Source organism: Primulina huaijiensis, chromosome 9 (genome assembly GCF_012295235.1).
Source record: "Primulina huaijiensis isolate GDHJ02 chromosome 9, ASM1229523v2, whole genome shotgun sequence".
NCBI lineage: Eukaryota > Viridiplantae > Streptophyta > Magnoliopsida > Lamiales > Gesneriaceae > Primulina > Primulina huaijiensis.
This window is the reverse complement of record NC_133314.1, coordinates 18,867,336-18,885,186: the sequence shown is the minus strand read 5'-3', so window position 1 is coordinate 18,885,186 and position 17,851 is coordinate 18,867,336. Positions and strand designations below refer to the sequence as shown.

At 38.3% G+C, this 17,851-nt stretch overlaps 1 protein-coding gene across 1 annotated transcript; it reads right to left on the bottom strand.

The window, feature by feature from the left end:
* Positions 1–6,208: 6,208 nt before the first annotated feature.
* Positions 6,209–9,334, bottom strand: LOC140983939 (uncharacterized). The gene is made up of 2 exons (XM_073451092.1): positions 7,490–9,334; positions 6,209–7,372 (listed from the first exon to the last, which is right to left on the bottom strand). Exons 1-2 carry the CDS (start codon positions 9,332–9,334, stop codon positions 6,209–6,211), a joined length of 3,009 nt encoding a protein of 1,002 aa, XP_073307193.1.
* Between the last annotated feature and the right edge of the window lie 8,517 nt (positions 9,335–17,851).

Genomic DNA, 17,851 nt, shown 5'->3' with positions numbered 1-17,851 from the left:
CTTTTGTGTGAGTTTAGTGAGGGGTATGGCTATTGAAGAGAATCCTTCAACAAATTTTCGATAATAGCCCGCTAATCCCAAGAAGCTTCGAATTTCTGCCACATTCTTTGGTCTCGACCAATCCATGATTGCTTCTACCTTCTTAGGGTCCACAGACACTCCTGCTGCTGATATTATGTGTCCCAAGAATGTGACGCTCTTTAGCCAGAATTCGCATTTCCTGAACTTGGCGTACAGTTCCTTTTCTCTAAGCGTCTGGAGGGTGAGACGAAGATGTTCTTTGTGGTCCTCCTCACTTGACGAATATACAAGAATATCGTCGATGAATACCACAACGAACTTGTCAAGAAACGGTTTGAACACCCTATTCATGAGATCCATGAATGCTGCCGGAGCGTTTGTCAACCCGAACGGCATTACGATGAACTCATAGTGCCCATACCTTGTTCTGAAGGCTGTCTTCGGAATATCGTCTGTTTTGACCTTTAGTTGGTGGTAGCCTGACCTTAAGTCGAGCTTGGAAAAGACTGTAGCTCCTTTGAGTTGGTCAAACAAGTCATCTATCCTTGGAAGCGGGTACTTATTCTTGATTGTGATCTTATTCAGTTCCCTGTAATCAATACACAATCTCATGCTTCCGTCTTTTTTCTTCACAAATAGGACAGGAGCTCCCCATGGTGATGCGCTTGGTCGGATTTGCTTCTTATCCAACAATTCTTGAAGTTGTTTTTTGAGTTCTTTCAACTCTGCTGGAGCCATTCGGTACGGTGCTTTTGAGATTGGTGTAGCATTGGGTACTAAATTAATCTCAAATTCCACTTCGCGGTCAGGGATTGTGCCAGGGAGTTCTTCAGGAAAGACATCCGGAAACTCTTGTACTACCGGAATCTTTTCTAGTGCAAGTGTGGTTCCTTCCTTTACCTCGCTTAACATAGCCAGGTAAACTTCTTCTCCACTTTTCATGGCTTTCCAAGTCTGGGAAGCAGATAGTAAGGATTCATGTTTCTTGACTTTGCCATAGTAAACGATTTCTTCTTGGTTCGGAGCCCTTAGTTTGACGTTCTTCAGGCGGCAGTCTACAATTGCGTGATTCTTTGATAGCCAATTCATTCCCAGAATGGCGTCGAACTCCACCATGTTTAGTTGAATCAATTCAGCTTGAAATATGTGCTCATTGATACCGATATTACAATCTTTGTGCACCCTATGAGTTTCAATTGTCTTACTTGTGGGAGTTGCTACTCTAAATGGTTCAACAAGTACCTCAGGTATAAGCCTTAATTTCTTAGTGAACCTCTTAGATATGAACGAATGAGTGGCACCACAATCAAACAATACATAAGCTGGCATTTCATTGATTAGAATGGTACCTGCCACGACATCGTTTGAGTCATCTGCCTCTTTATGAGTCATTGCAAACACACGAGCGTTGGGCTTATTTTCCTTCGGCTTGTTGGAGGTAGTATCACTATTTGACCATGTCCCTTTCTTCGGCTCGGGACAATCAGCAATTCGATGTCCCAATTTCCCACAATTGAAGCATGCACCAGTTTTTCTACGGCATTCCCCAGAATGGCGGTTATTGCAGATAGGACACATCTTGGCCTCTTGATATGTTGGACTGGACGAAGCGCCCTTGAAAGTCCCACTGGACTGATTTGGTCTTTTGAACGGTTGTTTCCCTTGAAAAGATTGTCCAGAATGAGGTCGCTTATTCTTGTTCTCATCCTCCCGGCGTTTGATGTCTGTCTCTGCTCTTATTGCTGCGCCCATTAGATCAGCAAAGCTCGTAGGTTGATAAACTGCTAAAGCTGACTGAATACGGCTGCTCAAACCACGCTTGAACCGATGCATTTTCAAAGTATCATCAGCCATGATAGTGGGTGCATAGGTTCCAAGGGAGTTGAACTTTGAAGTATACTCCATCACAGACATATCCATAGTTTGAGCGAAATTTTCAAATTCACTCAACTTCTGTAATCTCACTTCAGCCGGATAGTACTGTTTCAGGAATACCTCTCGGAATTGTTGCCATGTGATTGGTCCATTTGCTGTCACAGCTGGTGAGACTGTCTCCCACCATTTGGCTGCTTTTTCTTCTAAAAATGGTGTCACCACATCCACCTTGAACTCGTTGGGAATCTCGAGTAGGCGGAGTTGGGTCTCAATATTTTTGATCCAGTTTTGGGCAACTTCAGGGTCCGGGTCTCCTTTGAATGTTTGAGCTCGATTCTTTCGGAGAGACTCGTAGTGGTACTTGACCCCCTGTGCTGGAGGTCCTGGTGGTGGCGGATTGCCATTGGCGTTTGTGTTTCCCAACCCTTGGATGGTGGTGGCCACAATAGTTGCTATGGCCATTAAATCAGCTTGACTTAGGCCCAATCCTGGTGGTGGTGGCGGAGGTAGGTTCTCTTCATTGTCGGTGTTATTACGGTTGTTATTGCGATTTCCGTAGCGTGGGTTGCGGTTGTTTCGTACTGGTCTCCCGTCCATGTCCTACAAGTGTACAAGTTTCTAAGATATTCGTTTGCTAACATATATCAATGAGTCAAACATGAAATGAAATCGACCACTGATAAAACCAAATAAACTCTTTATTGATTCAAATGAAAAGGGAAAACAATACAAATCCAAGTTTTAGGAAGCACAAAAGAAGAGAAAATTCATGAGAAATCAAATGGATTATAAATCCTTATTACAACCAGTCGTGACACTAATTCCTCAATCATCTAAAATCTCGCCATCTCCTACTGCTTCGTCTTCCATTGGCTCTTCTATTGGTTCCATTTCAGGTTCCAAGTCGATAAGGGCATCCTGAAGTTGTTGAATCTGATTTTGTAAGTGTTCGTTATGCATAGTCAGATGCTGCACCGAATCTTGTAGTTCTTGAATGACCAATGCATCTTGCTGATGTCGTTGGACTGCTATAAAAGAGGTCTGTTCCAAGAGAGCCTGGAGATGAGCTTTCTGTTCCTCTAGCTCGTTCTTTTCTTCTTGTAGAGTATGTAAAGTTGCAATCAGTTTCCCGTTGTCTTTCTGTTCTCGGGCGAGAGATGCTCGAAGATCCTTAATGATGGTATCCTTGTCAGGGACGGGTATAACACTCATGCGAGCCGTGGTCCGAATGCGAGGCATAGAAGAATTTGAAGCCATTTCCTGAAATAAAACAAATGGAAAGGCTTACAAAATGATAAAGTCGTGAATAAACATCAAACGGTAACTTTAATAGTCATCTCATTTGAGATTTGATTCAGAAAGGGTTCAAAGATGGAAAATTCGAGAATTGACGTATGGTTTGAAGACTATACGTCGAGCTCAATACAGAATAATTAATGGAATCGAATTCTTGAGTTTCGGAAGTCACAATTTTCAAATATAAGATTGGGGTGGACATGAATGACTAAGTTTTTGCCAAAATCTAACTTCGTCAAACTTTGTCCTTCGAAATCTCCAGCCGGATTATGAACCTGGCGGCTCTGATACCACTTAAATGTCACGCCCCGAAATCGAGACGTGTCATCGGCGTTGTTTAACAATTTAAAACCGTATAACAACAAGCCACGTAGTACATCAAATAGCCAAAAGCCAGTCTATTACATAAATCAATAATCGTCTNCCCACTTACTTGATGATAATCTTCAAAGATTTGAGGGAAAGACAACTAAAATTCGAACACGAAAGCTGCTGGACTGCGTCGAACCGGACAAGAATTATGCTACTGCGATGCTTCGAAAATGGACAAGAATGAGTTGCTGAAATTTTCAGAATGTTGTGAATGTTTTGTGCCTTCTTTTTGGTCATCATGCATGGTATTTATAGGCTCATGGAAGGGAGGTGAAAAAGCTCTCATTCAAGGCCATTACATCCATGTTTATGGCCTTCTTGATGGCCTTAAACACCATTAACATGTTGTTATGTCTCTTCAAATTCCTCCTTGAATTCATGGCTTGAAAATGTGGTTTAAAGGCTTGGCTTTGTGGCTCTTCAAATGTGGCTTTTCAAATTCTTAATGTGGCTCTTCAAATTCTTTGGTCTTCACACACCTAGTTTTCGAAAATTTCCTAGTATGNAAGTGTACGTAAAAGTATAACAAAAACCCACTTACTTGATGATAATCTTCAAAGATTTGAGGGAAAGACAACTAAAATTCGAACACGAAAGCTGCTGGACTGCGTCGAACCGGACAAGAATTATGCTACTGCGATGCTTCGAAAATGGACAAGAATGAGTTGCTGAAATTTTCAGAATGTTGTGAATGTTTTGTGCCTTCTTTTTTGTCATCATGCATGGTATTTATAGGCTCATGGAAGGGAGGTGAAAAAGCTCTCATTCAAGGCCATTACATCTATGTTTATGGCCTTCTTGATGGCCTTAAACACCATTAACATGTTGTTATGTCTCTTCAAATTCCTCCTTGAATTCATGGCTTGAAAATGTGGTTTAAAGGCTTGGCTTTGTGGCTCTTCAAATGTGGCTTTTCAAATTCTTAATGTGGCTCTTCAAATTCTTTGGTCTTCACACACCTAGTTTTCGAAAATTTCCTAGTATGTATTGTTAGATTTCGAATTCTAGGGATTTTATTATCTCTTGCTTGATCTTTTATCCTGGTATCTCAATATCAACTTAAATCTTAGACATTTATCTACTTATTTTCAAAATTCCTTCTTTAATTCCTTAGATTGAGATAAATTTATTCCTACCAACTTTCAAGTTTAAAAAAATAAATAATACTATCTAAATTTCGAGCTTCAAAATTCTGCACACGATAAAATTATTTACACAACTTAGATAACCTTAAAACAAATCTTATATTCTGAATGATTTAACTATTAATATCCAAGATTACACCATCAGATTATTAACCTGATATTAAACTGATATGATCACGATATTACAAAATCCCGGGTTTTACATCCCTCCCTCCTTATGGGAAGTTTCGTCCTCGAAACATGGGTTGGCTTGGTCTATGAAGAGGTACGGGTATTGGTCCCTCATCCTTTGTTCTAGCTCCCACGTGGCTTCTCTTTCTGTGTGGTTAGACCATTGCACCTTGATGTAGGGAATGATTCGTCGTCTTAGTACTTGGTCCTTGGTATCCACAATTCTAATGGGAACTTCTTCGTACTTCAGCTCTTCTCCCAAGTTACTTTCGATCATGAGCGGTTCTGCTTCCAACACGTGGCTTGGGTCCGAGATGTATTTCCGTAGTTGGGACACGTGAAAAACGTTTTCCAAAATTTCAAAGGGTCCCACATAACGAGGGTTCAGCTTCCCAGCTTTACTGAATCGGACCACTCCTTTCATAGGCGAGACTTTTACGTAGGCCTTCTCGCCAATATTGAATTCTACTGGCCTTCTTTTCAGGTCTGCCCAACTCTTTTGTCGGTCTTGAGCTGCCTTGAGTTTCTCTCGGACTATTGTAACCTTGTCTATTGTTATCTGTACGAGCTCGGGTCCCACTATTGCTTTTTCTCCCACTTCATCTCAATATAAAGGTGATCGGCATTTCTTCCCATACAGGGCTTCGTATGGAGCCATCCCAATACTAGCTGTTATTATAAGCAAACTCAATCAATGGTAGGTGATTGCTCCAATTGCTACTGAATTCTAGGGCGCAGGCTCGCAGCATGTCTTCCAAGGTTTGTATTGTTCTCTCGGTTTGGCCATCATTTTGTGGGTGATAGGCCGTACTAAAAGTCACTTTAGTTCCCATGGCCACCTGAAAGCTCTTCCAAAAGCGCGAGACGAACCTCAGGTCTCTATCAGATAGGATGATCACTGGCACTCCATGCAGTCTCACAATGTTGTCCATGTACAGCGAAGCCAATTTACCGAGATTGTAGTTCATACGGACGGGTAGGAAGTGTGCGGATTTTGTAAGCCTATCCACAATTACCCATATTCCATCCTGACCTTGCCTTGACTTTGGTAACCCTACCACAAAGTCCATAGAGATAAGCTCTCATTTCAACTCTGGTATCTCCAAAGGTTGCAATAATCCTCCAGGTCGCTGGTGCTCTGCTTTGACCTGTTGACACACTTCGCATTTAGCGACAAATTCTGCCACGTCTCTTTTCATTCCATTCCACCAAAAATTGCTTTTAAGATCTCTGTACATTTTTATACTCCCTGGATGGACTGAAAACTTGGATTTGTGTGCTTCTGACAGTATTTCTTGGCGAAGGTTACCGCTGTCGGGTACACACAGTCATCCTTTCATCCATAAGACTCCTTTGTCATCGATTTGTAGATCTTTAGACTTCCCACTTTCAACTTGTCCCTTAAGTTTCGTTAACTCAGGGTCTCGGTCCTGGTTTAACTTTACAGTCTCTTGCAGACATGACCTCGCGGAGAGTGAGGCCAGGGTGATCTTGCTCTCATTTTTCCGACTCAGAGCATCGGCCACCTTGTTTGCTTTACCCGGGTGGTAATTGATAGTCAGATCGTAATCTTTCAGAAGTTCGATCCACCGTCTTTGCATCATGTTAAGTTCTTTTTGGGTGAACATGTATTTGAGGCTCTGGTGATCTGTGAAAATTTCGCACTTGGCGCCATAGAGATAGTGTCTCCAGATTTTTAAGGCAAAAACAACTGCTGCTAGCTCCAGATCATGCGTAGGGTAGTTTTGCTCGTGCTGTTTCAACTGCCTTGATGCGTAGGCGATCACTCTTCTTTCTTGCATGAGCACGCATCTCAGACCTTCCTTAGATGCGTCACTGTAGATGGTGAATTCCTTATCTTCCGTGGGTAAGATTAGTACTGGCGTAGATGCGAGCTTTTCTTTTAATGTCTGAAAACTTTTCTCGCAACCTTCGTCCCAGACGAACTTGGAATTTTTCTGAGTGAGTTTCGTCAGTGGTATGGCGATCGAAGAAAAACCTTCGACGAACTTCCTGTAATAACCTGCCAGTCCAAGAAAGCTCCTGATGTCTGTGGCGTTCTTAGGTTTTGGCCACTCTGTAATTGCCGCGACTTTCCTGGGATCCACTGATACTCCTGCTTCAGAGATTACGTGTCCTAAGAATGATACACTCTTTAGCCAGAACTCACATTTCTTAAACTTAGCATAGAGTTCATTTTCTCTCAAAGTCTGAAGTGCAATGCGCAGATGCTCTTCGTGATCTCTTTCGTTGGAAGAATAGACGAGGATGTCATCAATAAATACCACTATGAACTGATCCAGGAATGGCTTGAAAACTCTGTTCATTAGGTCCGTGAATGCTGCAGGCGCGTTAGTCAGCCCGAAAGGCATCACTGTGAACTCATAATGTCCATATCTTGTCCGAAAAGCTGTTTTGGTGATATCTTCCGCCCTGACCTTCAGTTTGTGGTATCTCGTCTTCAGATCCAGTTTAGAAAATACTGCGGCTCCCTTAAGTTGATCAAATAGGTCGTCAATCCTTGGGATGGGGTACTTGTTCTTGATAGTGATCTTGTTCAGTTCTCTGTAGTCGATGCACAATCTCATACTCCCATATTTCTTCTTTACAAAGAGTACTGGTGCTCCCCATGGGGAAACATTAGGTCGAATTTGCTTTTTGTCCAGCAATTCTTGGAGTTGCTCTTTTAGCTCCTTGAGTTCAGTTGGCGCCATCCTGTAAGGTGCTTTAGATATTGGTGCTGCACCAGGAACTAGATTGATTTCGAACTCAACTTCGCGGTCCGGGACTGCCCCTGGGAGTTTTTCTGGAAAAACATCCGGGAACTCACATACTATTGGGATGTCTTCTATCTTCAGTTCGACTTCTCCTTGCACTTCGCTAACCATTGCTAGGTAGATATCTTCTCCGGATTTCATGGCTTTCCATGTTTGGGAAGTGGAAAGGAGTGATTTCCGTTCCTTGGATTTACCATGATACACAATCTCTTTCTGATTCGGGGTTCGGAGTTTAACTCTTTTCCCTTTACAGTCCACTATTGCATTATTTCTGGCTAACCAATCCATCCCTAGGATGATGTCGAAGTCGGCCATAACCAATTGTATTAAGTCTGCGCTGAAAGTATGATTACCGATACTGATTATACAGTCCCTGTGAATCTCATGAGTTTCGATGGTCTTACTTGTAGGTGTGGCTATTCGGAAAGGTTCAGCTAGTGATTCGGGCTTAAGTCCTAATTTCTTAGTAAACCTCTTAGACATAAAGGAATGTGTAGCACCACAATCAAATAACGCATAAGTAGGCACTTTTTGAATTAGGATGGTACATGAAACGACTTCATTGGCGTCGTCGACCTCTTCTTTAGTCATAGCAAAGACCCTGGCATTAGGCTTGCCTTCTTTTGGCTTGTTGGGGTTAGCTCCTGTATTTGGCCCTGTTCCCTTGTTGGGCCCGGCTGCTTGGTTGGCGGCAGTAGGACATTCGGCAATTCGGTGTCCCGCTTTCCCACATCCGAAGCATACTCCACTATTTCTTCGGCATTCTCCCAGGTGTCGTAAGTGACAAGTTGGGCAAGGCTTAATATCCTGGTAGCTTGAGGTAGGCGAAGGTCCTTTTGATGGTCCACCGGACTGATTAGGCTTCTTGAAAGTCTGATTGCTGCGCGAGGACTGACTATTCATGGGCCTTTTGTTCTTATTTTCCTTCTCCCTACGCTGGATGTCAGTTTCAGCTCGGATAGCTGCGCCCATTAGGTCTGAAAAATTCGCGGGTTGGTAGACTGCTAGAGCTGATTGGATCCTGCTGTTCAATCCCTTCTTAAAACGGTGCAGTTTCAAAACTTCGTCCGTCATAATTGCCGGAGCATAAGATCCAATGGCGTTGAACTGTGAGGTGTATTCCACGACTGACATATCCGGAGTTTGAGTGAAATTTTCAAACTCACTCAGTTTCTGTAGTCTGACCTCGGCCGGATAATACTGTTTCAGAAAGGCTTCTCGAAATCGCTGCCAAGTGATTGGTCCTGCAGCTGTCATGGCTGGCGAAATTGCTTCCCACCATTTTCCTGCTTTATCTTCTAGGAACGGCACAGTCACGTCCACTTTCAGTGCTTCAGGAACTTCCAATAGTCGCAGCTGCGTCTCTACACTTTTTAGCCAGCTCTGGCTAACTTCAGGGTCAGCAGCTCCACTGAAGGTTAGACATCTATTCTTGCGGAGTGATTCATAGTGGAACTTGATTCCGTTTGGTGGTGGAGGTGGTGGTGGCTGATTGACGTTCCGATTTCCCAACCCTTGCAGTGTTGTCGCTACAATGGTGGCTATGGCCATAAGATCAGCTTGGCTTAAGTTGACTGCAGGCGGGGGTCCATTCCCTTGCTCGTTCTCTTGTCTGACCTCACGGTCGGTGTTAGCATAACGCGGGTTGAGATTCTGTCTCGGAGGTCTGCCGACCATTTCCTACAATCGCATCGCAAGTTCTAAGAATTTGTACGAGTAAAGTTCATACAATAGATTGTGCTGAAATAAATTGAAATCAATGAATCAAATAAAACAAATTTTTATTGATTTCTCAAAAGAACTGAACATGACCAATCTAAAAGAAATAAAAGTCGTACTGAATGAAATAGCAACAATGGAAAAATAATCTCCTAGAACAAAATCACTAAGACATCCTAGTCTAATCCTCTATCTCTCCATCCCCAATGGCTGCTATAGGCTCCTCAATCTCTATAGGCTCTTCCTCTTCCGGCTCTTCCTCCGGCTCTCCTTCCTGAAGTAGCTCTACCATATGAGTGAGCTGGCATTCTCTGCATTAAGCTGGGCCACTTGTGTCTTCCATCCCTGAACGTCTGCCTCTGCCTCGTTCAATATATCAATGGTAAGCTGGTGGCGCAGTTCGTAATCCCTCTTATTCTGCTTGATCTTGTTCTTCAGTACCTCACCCTGTTGAGCCAGATGATGGTTCACCTTTGAAATGCTGCTTACAGCCTCACTTAAATTCTCCAGTCTTTTCTTGCTCCTGGCATTTTGCTGTTTTTCTTCTTCCAATTCTTTTCGGTATCGGTCGATGTCTTCATGCAGCTTTTTCTCTCGATACAAGCCGTGTTCTATATCATCCCTCAAATCCATGTTATCTCTTCTTACCAACTCTCCCTGATAGATTGCATTGTTAAGTTGGGTCTGAATTTCCTCTTTCTCTGTGGCTAAGGTCGCATTCTCTCGTCTTCTCTCACCTAGTCTGGCTCTAAGGCGCTTTATTAGGCGCGACTGATTATCAATGGCAAGCTGCTTCATGTGGATGGCAGCTTGGGCACGAGTGCGGAATCGGGGAGACATTTCCTGAAAGAAAATAATAAAAGGAAAATGCTCAGAATATCATCAATATGACAGAATAAAATATCAGGATAGAGTAAGATACTGAAAGTTAAAAATTTTCGAAAATTTCCAAAAATGAAAAGTTTTGAGATAGACACGTGTCGAGGGGGTGCATGCTGGCGGGTTGACTCGTTGAATCGGCCGAGTTGACTCGCCGGGTTGACTAGCCGGAGTAAATTCGGAGCAAAGGCGTGTGTCCGCGAAGGGGTCAAGATCACGTAACCGGTGGTGGCACGGCCAGAATCGGTCGGAAAACTACCTAATTTGGCGGGGAACTCGCGCAACTCGGTTGACTCACTTGAAATTGGGCGTTTCCGATTGGTTGATCCGATCCCGAAATTGATCGTTGGGAAAAATTACCCATGGATAGTATAATGTTCGGGTGAAAGGAATTGAAAATCAGAGTAGGAGTGGTAGGGTAATTGGACAAAATAATTTTCGAGTTAGGGTTCATACGCCAAATTCGTATATCTGAAATTCCGGTTTCACACGAACACGAAATCTGAAATTGTTTGAGGGCTTTTGTTCGTCTCGTCGAGGCGGTTCTGGGAATGGTCGCCGATCGGATCAACGATGCCGGAAGAGGCCGGAATCGGCGAAGAACGCGGCGTCGCGCTAAGGCGCTGTTTGGCCGAAAATTTCCGGAAAATATATATATATATATATATATTTTTGAAATTCGATTTTTCCTACTCGGATTATGAACCTGGCGGCTCTGATACCACTATAATGTCACACCTCGAAACTCGAGATTTGACACCGGCGTCGTTTAACAATCACACAACTGAAACGACCAGCCTCGTAGCATAGTATACACCGAAAACAAGTTTATTAATCATAAATCTCAAAAAAAATAACCATGTCTTTACAACTGAAATAAAATAAATTTGCGGAAACGTCTTACATAAAATTTAAAGTCCTAAAATTCGAAATTTAAATTCCTATTCTAGAAATTATCGAAAATAACCAATATTCACCAGCCCCAAAATTGTTCAGATTCTTCTTCTTCAACATGTTCTTCTGATTTATCTGGGGAAGATTGTAAGGGGGTGAGTATTTTGGGAAATACTCCGCAAGTGGGGAATTTTGAATACCACATAACATTTTATAACAATTTCGAATCATAACATAGCATGCTTTTCATAATCGTAACATCATATTCATACCACTGCGATTTTTCCACCTTCTATGGTTTACTGATATCAGTCCCTAAGTTTTGATCCTCTAAGGGGGCGAGGCCGTAAAACAGTTCTATCCCACTGTTAAGAGCCATATGTTGGAATTCCACCCATTTTCAGGGAATCTTCACAGTGCCAAACATAAACGTACCAAATTTCGTAAAAAAAAACGCGTAGACAAAATTCTGCACACGATAAAAATTATCTACACAACTTAGATAACCTTAAAACAAATCTTATATTCGGAATGATTTAACTATTAATATCCAAGATTACACCATCAGATTATTAACCTGATATTAAACTGATATGATCACGATATTACAAAATCTCGGGTTTTACATGAGTTGTACATATGGGTTTGGACAATCTTCTCCCCTTGAGCTAGTTTTTGGAGTTGAGATAGGTCTAAGTTCTAATCTTAACAATATTATTAAAGTTGGATCTAATACTAATGAAATGGTGTCATGATTTTTTTAAAAAAAAATCCCCAGAATGCCCATATTTCTTAATTATAACAATATTTGAAACATGTTTCTTAAACGTAATGTGATGGTTGACTTTAATTATTTTTAAGGCAAGAAATGCTTGGTTTAATCGATCACGTTGAAACGAGGACGACGGATCGAGTGAATATAATTAATCGAGAGTCAAATTAATTGATTAATGATTAAAAATGGAAAAATAATTATGTGTTTTAGCTTTGAATCTAAGACTCAATATTTAGCGTGTAGGAAGAATTAATCAACCAGACTGATAAAAGTTGAAACTAGACTGGTTTTAATAAGAAGATTAATAATGGAGTTAGTTTCTTGTCTATTTTATTAAATTAAATACAATTATTAGCTTAATTATGGTTGGTGAAATTAAACGAACATTAAAATTATGATCAATGTCATTGAATTTTCTTCACTTTAAAAGTGTGTGATAATTATTAGGATAATTAGAAATGTGAGACTTTAAATTAAATACAACAGTTTCCATATTGTTACGTGCGAATGATATATTCTTTAGCTTATTTGAAAATGTTTAAAAATATCCTTTCGCATCCAAACATGTACTTTAAATTTTTAACTTAAAGAAAAATTATATATTTTTTGGTCATGTAATTTGCGCAATTTCTATTTTTAGTTCCGTTATCAGTAAATTTACAGTATTCGTTCATTAATATACACTTTTTACGGTATTAGATAACTACTTTGCACTTTAATCTGAAAATTGATGACGAGTTCGATAAATGTTAACACTATGATAAAATAAAAAAAACCCGGAACTTTTAAAAAAAATGTAAATTAATAAACTAATATGGTTTATTGACCAATAATAATTAAATAAAAACAAACAAAAACGTGTAAGTTACGTTATAGGACCAAAACCTTTTATAATTTCTCCCTTTTGACTTATACTCTGCGTATGGATGAAGTTCATATATAAAAGTATGAAATAAAATTCGATTCAGTCAACGACATCTATCGTAGCTTTTCTAACATGTAAAACGTCTATTTCTTTGTTCCCTGGTGATATGTGAAGAACTCTCACACGTGTTAATTTTATGAGATAGATCTCTAACCTGATTCAATTTATGAAAAAATTATGCCAGAAATAGTACTTTTAATATTAGGTATGAGTCGGATCGACCAATCTCACGGATATAAATCACTAAAATCGTCTTACAAGAAGCACCCTCTATGTCCCAAGAGTTAGAATTTGGAGTCAACAAAAATAGAATAAAAAGAAAGGCGTAGGGGATTTGATGTTGTTATATTTCAAACTTGTACAAAATTGGGTAGTCGGAACCAAGTACATTTGAAATTTATAACAAGTCAAACTATATTAAAGTTGTCAATTTTCACATGAAGTGCAAATTTTAAACTTATCTAGTTAGAACAAAATCTATGAGGAAAGGATTTAGGTTGACATTTAAGACATCATTTGAAACTCAAGTCGTTCATGGGTTTGGTGTGGAATTAACAAGTTTTCTTGGCTAAAAACCATGTCCACATTAGTCTCGAAATAAAATTTGGACACATTTTCCAGGTTATCAACATATATATTTCGTGGATTTAATGTTATCTTATTGTTAAATGAACATGTATTTTTTATTCTTTCTAGTTTTCAAATTGGGAAAACAGTTTTTTTGTCTATTAACTTGTTCAATTTCATGTTTTGATCAACTAAACTTTTAAAGTTTGGTTTGGCACAATAACTTTCGATTTTCGGCAATTTTGATATAATTGCTGACGTGACATCAGAAAATGCTAATGTGATATCTAAAAATGTTGACATTACATTGAAAAATATTGAAATGGATTCGAAAATTGATGACTTATCAGATGCACGTCAACAATTAGATCAAAATAGCTGAAAACTAAAATTTAATGAAGAATGTCAAAAATGAACCTGACTCGCTAACCTGACATGTGTCGATACAAAAAATATGGAGTTATGGTTGGGGTAAGTGTTGGATCTCGGTTTTCTCGTGCCCAAACGCAGCGGAAGTTTTAAAATTTTTTATTTTATTTTGACAATCAAAATATACTTGTTTGAGCACTTGTATGGTTTTTGATTAAACATACATAGGATATTTAGTAATATAACTTTAGTGAATTAATTCACTTGGCTCCAACTATTCAGGTGTTTGTGAATATAGCTCTTGTTGAAAATCCCTACGAACTTGCTTCAATTCTTCTAATTAGGTCAACGACTAGAAGATTTGATCCTCTTCTAATTTGCACTAGAAAAGTAGAAGATATTTTGCATTGGATATCAAAGTATAAGAGACGGCTCAACCTTTTCTTCAAAAGGAAGTGACCGAAATTTTGGAGAGAAAAACTTGTGATTTTCAAAAATTGTGATGGTGGTGGTCAGGGTTATGGTTTGATCACTCCTATTTATAATTAAGCCAAAACCTAATACACATAATTAACATTAATGTGCTTGATTAATTAATTGGGCTAGTCCAACTAGTTTAATTAATTAAGCAAAGTCCATTAATAACTTTAATTATTTAGTATGTTGAACTTGTACTCCTACAAGCCCATTAAACATACTTCCCACTATATTTAATTTAATATTTAACAAACTCAAACTTTGAGCTTAATAAATTAAATACATTATAAATTCAACATTTGAATTTAATATTTAAATTATAGATTCAACTCCTTGAATTTTATCACCTCCATAATTTAATATTTAATAAACCCAACTTTTGAGTTTAATAAATTAAATTATCAAATTTTATAAATTCAACTCCTTAAATTTATTCACTCCAAATTTCATAAATTCAAACTCCTTGAATTTATTCTCTCAAAATTTAAATATCATAAATTCAATTCCTTGAATTTACTATATAATATAAATTCAACTTCTTGAATTTATTCTCTCAACGGGAACAACCGATCCAGTGCTTGTGTGACCCTTAATGGTTAAGGGATACAGCTAGCCGTGAGTTCACAACTCTTTGCGATTCAGGACATAATCTTTTATTCGGGCTTACCCTAGTTAGCCTCGTTCATTTCATCAACACCTTGATCAAGAATGTCAGAACTCATTTTTTATTGCACCCATTGGATTATGGTAAGAGCGTCTAGTAGCATCGCCCCATGATCCCCTAGGTATCACTGATAGTGCCTGCAACAACCCCTCGATTACGATTAACGTACAGTACGGTCTCTTCATCTCATATATCCCGATCGAATCTGCAACCATTGGTTCGTCGAGGGTTGCATATTAATTCGATAACCATGTGATAACTTTAATAGTGACATTGCGTGTACTATTGGAGAACTCCTTCTCCAACGTACATCTCATAATCTGGCCAGAGATTCCATGCACTATTATTACATCAGATCACATAGGAAATCAACACCCGTATGTGAGCGGTGAATCCCCGACTACAATGCTCTGGCTCCTATATGTGTCGCAACTATACCCAACCTCACCACCTGATGACTCTCCTGGAGCCGGTAAACGAGTCAAAGCACAGTCCTAGCATATAGAGCCTCAGTGTTGTCCCGGGTCGTAAGGACTAATGGTGTACAATCATAACTACGGACCTATCCTCTCGATGAATGATAACCACTTGGAAAGTTCGAGGGAGGGTTGTTCGGTATAATCATCATATGACTACTTATCTGCATGTTTGGACATCTCTATGTCTTTACCAAGAAACGCAGTACACAACATCGCAGATGCTAGTCTCGAGCTCAAGCGACCTTTATCCCTGTTTTAGGCGGCTGAATCGACTAGGAACGAATTTAGATTATACAGTGTTTACAAATGAGTTTCAACATCGAATTACGATTCATTTGTATTAAAGCATAATCAAGGACTTTATCTATACTGTTTGCATGAGTATATAGATAAAGTATAACGAAACCATTAAAAAGTAAATTATATTAAAATAAAGATTGTTTATTACACTTGAGTCAATAAATTCCCTAGCCAACAGTTGGCTCACAGGGCATCTACTCCAACAATAAGATCAGGTTGGACCCGGAAAAAAATTGGGTTGGGTTCAAGTTGACTTGAATTAAGAATCAGGTTACTCATTAAATTCTAACTCACCCACCCATTTATATTTTTTCAAAGTTTGACTTGTATAAAAAAGTGTAAAACGACGAAAAAGTGAAATTTGAACTTGAAAGTTACTTTGTAATGCTAATATTTTTTTTAATATTGTCGCGTAATATTTATTTTGTTAAACAATCATTTCTTTTGTGGAGTAATTAATACTTTAGATATTTAGACCCTTAAATTTAAATATTTAAACTCATGAAACATAATTATCATATTTAAAGGATTTTTATTATTATGTGTTTAAATTAAAATACCATTATTATGAGTATTAAATTTTTATTTAATTATTTTGTTAAAGATTTAGCTGCATATTAAAAAATCAGACCAGGTTGGTCCAAGTTCGGATTTATACGTTTAGATTTGGAATCAGACCAAGTTGGTCCAGGTTCGGATTTATACTTTTAGATTTGGTTCTCAGGTTGGGAATTTTTTTTAATATGTTTGTTTCAACCTTATCAGAACACACCCGAATTGACACCCTTAAGTTAGTGTATCAATACTTAAAAACTTAATTGACAAAAACTTAAAATTAGACAAGTTAATATACCAAATTTTTTTTTACCTTTTCAGTAATTATAAACTTTATACGTATCGATCCATGTACAATCGAGTTTTATTTTTACTAAAATATTAATACTTCGAAGCGTAGACTGCGAATAAAATCACAAATCATAGTCAAAATTTAATTTTTCAAGTTGAATTATTATAAATCGTGATAAAATCTGTGTGTTTTCTTAAATTAATTGAATCTAATAATTCTATTCAATCAGTACTGATCGATGCAAGTTTGACTGAAATTATTCAGAAGTTTTCGTCAATTTTTTTTTAATCAAAAAATAAGCTGTCGAGAGTTTTCAGGAAAAATTTAAGAAAATACCAACTTTTTTAACTCTAATTTAAATTTATATTTTAAAAATAACCAAAAAAAACTATATTATTCACTCCCACTCATAATTTGCTCTAATTTCCACCAAAGGTTTTTCTCAAACTTTATCACAAATATTTGAAGAGTTTATTATTATTTTTGTATGAATGGATACATAATAATTTTTTTCCAACATATATCGAGATAGGTTTGTGTTAGGATCTTAATAAATTTAGAGGGGGTGAATAAATGTATCTCAACAAATCTTTCGGTTGGGTTAGCAATCCTGAAATTTTATTATTGTCAGTTGGTTGATCAGTAAGTCAATCAAAGCAAACTGTGAGGAAGTAGACTGATTGAGATTGTTTGAACAAATGAGTTATAAAAAAATCAGTTGGGTTCTACTGAATAGCATTTATGGTAGGTAAGCTGAAAAATAAATAAGAACAAAGTTGTTTCTGGATGTTCGGATATTTCAATACTCCTATACGTCACTTTTTCTTCTTCACAAAAGGTTTGCACTAAAATACTTTGATAATTATAAGCAGTTTGAAATCACGTAATTCAGTATGACATAACACTGTCTAACTGAAATGTTTAGTAAACTTCAATCTAAACACTTTGAGCAGTAAGACTTCTTAATCTCAATTATGCATATTTCACTTCGAAATTCTAAACACAAATTTGATTATCAAAATAATCAGATAATGACTAATCAACGTGTGCTTGCTATTTCAGTTTGGCTTATGGAAAGCTTCTTCGGATAAGATCAGTTGGTTTTCAATAATTTAGAGATATATGATATAATTGTGTAAACATTAGAGCTCGTTCAACTGATCTATTTATAGTTTAATCTGCAATGGTGATCTTTTCAAAATAATATATATGTTTCCAAATATAGATGTCGTTATTGTCATGTCATCATCTTTTCTAACATATCATGATAGTGCGCTGAAACCTGACATTTTGTTAATA

Excerpts from the sequence above, each read along its gene's own strand:
- LOC140983939 (XM_073451092.1), bottom strand. The coding sequence starts at position 9,334 with ATGGTCGGCAGACCTCCGAGACAGAATCTCAACCCGCGTTATGCTAAC. Across the intron at positions 7,373-7,489 it reads GGGGAGCACCAGTACTCTTT|GGAGCCGCAGTATTTTCTAA; the intron begins GTAAAGAAGAAA and ends GATCAACTTAAG.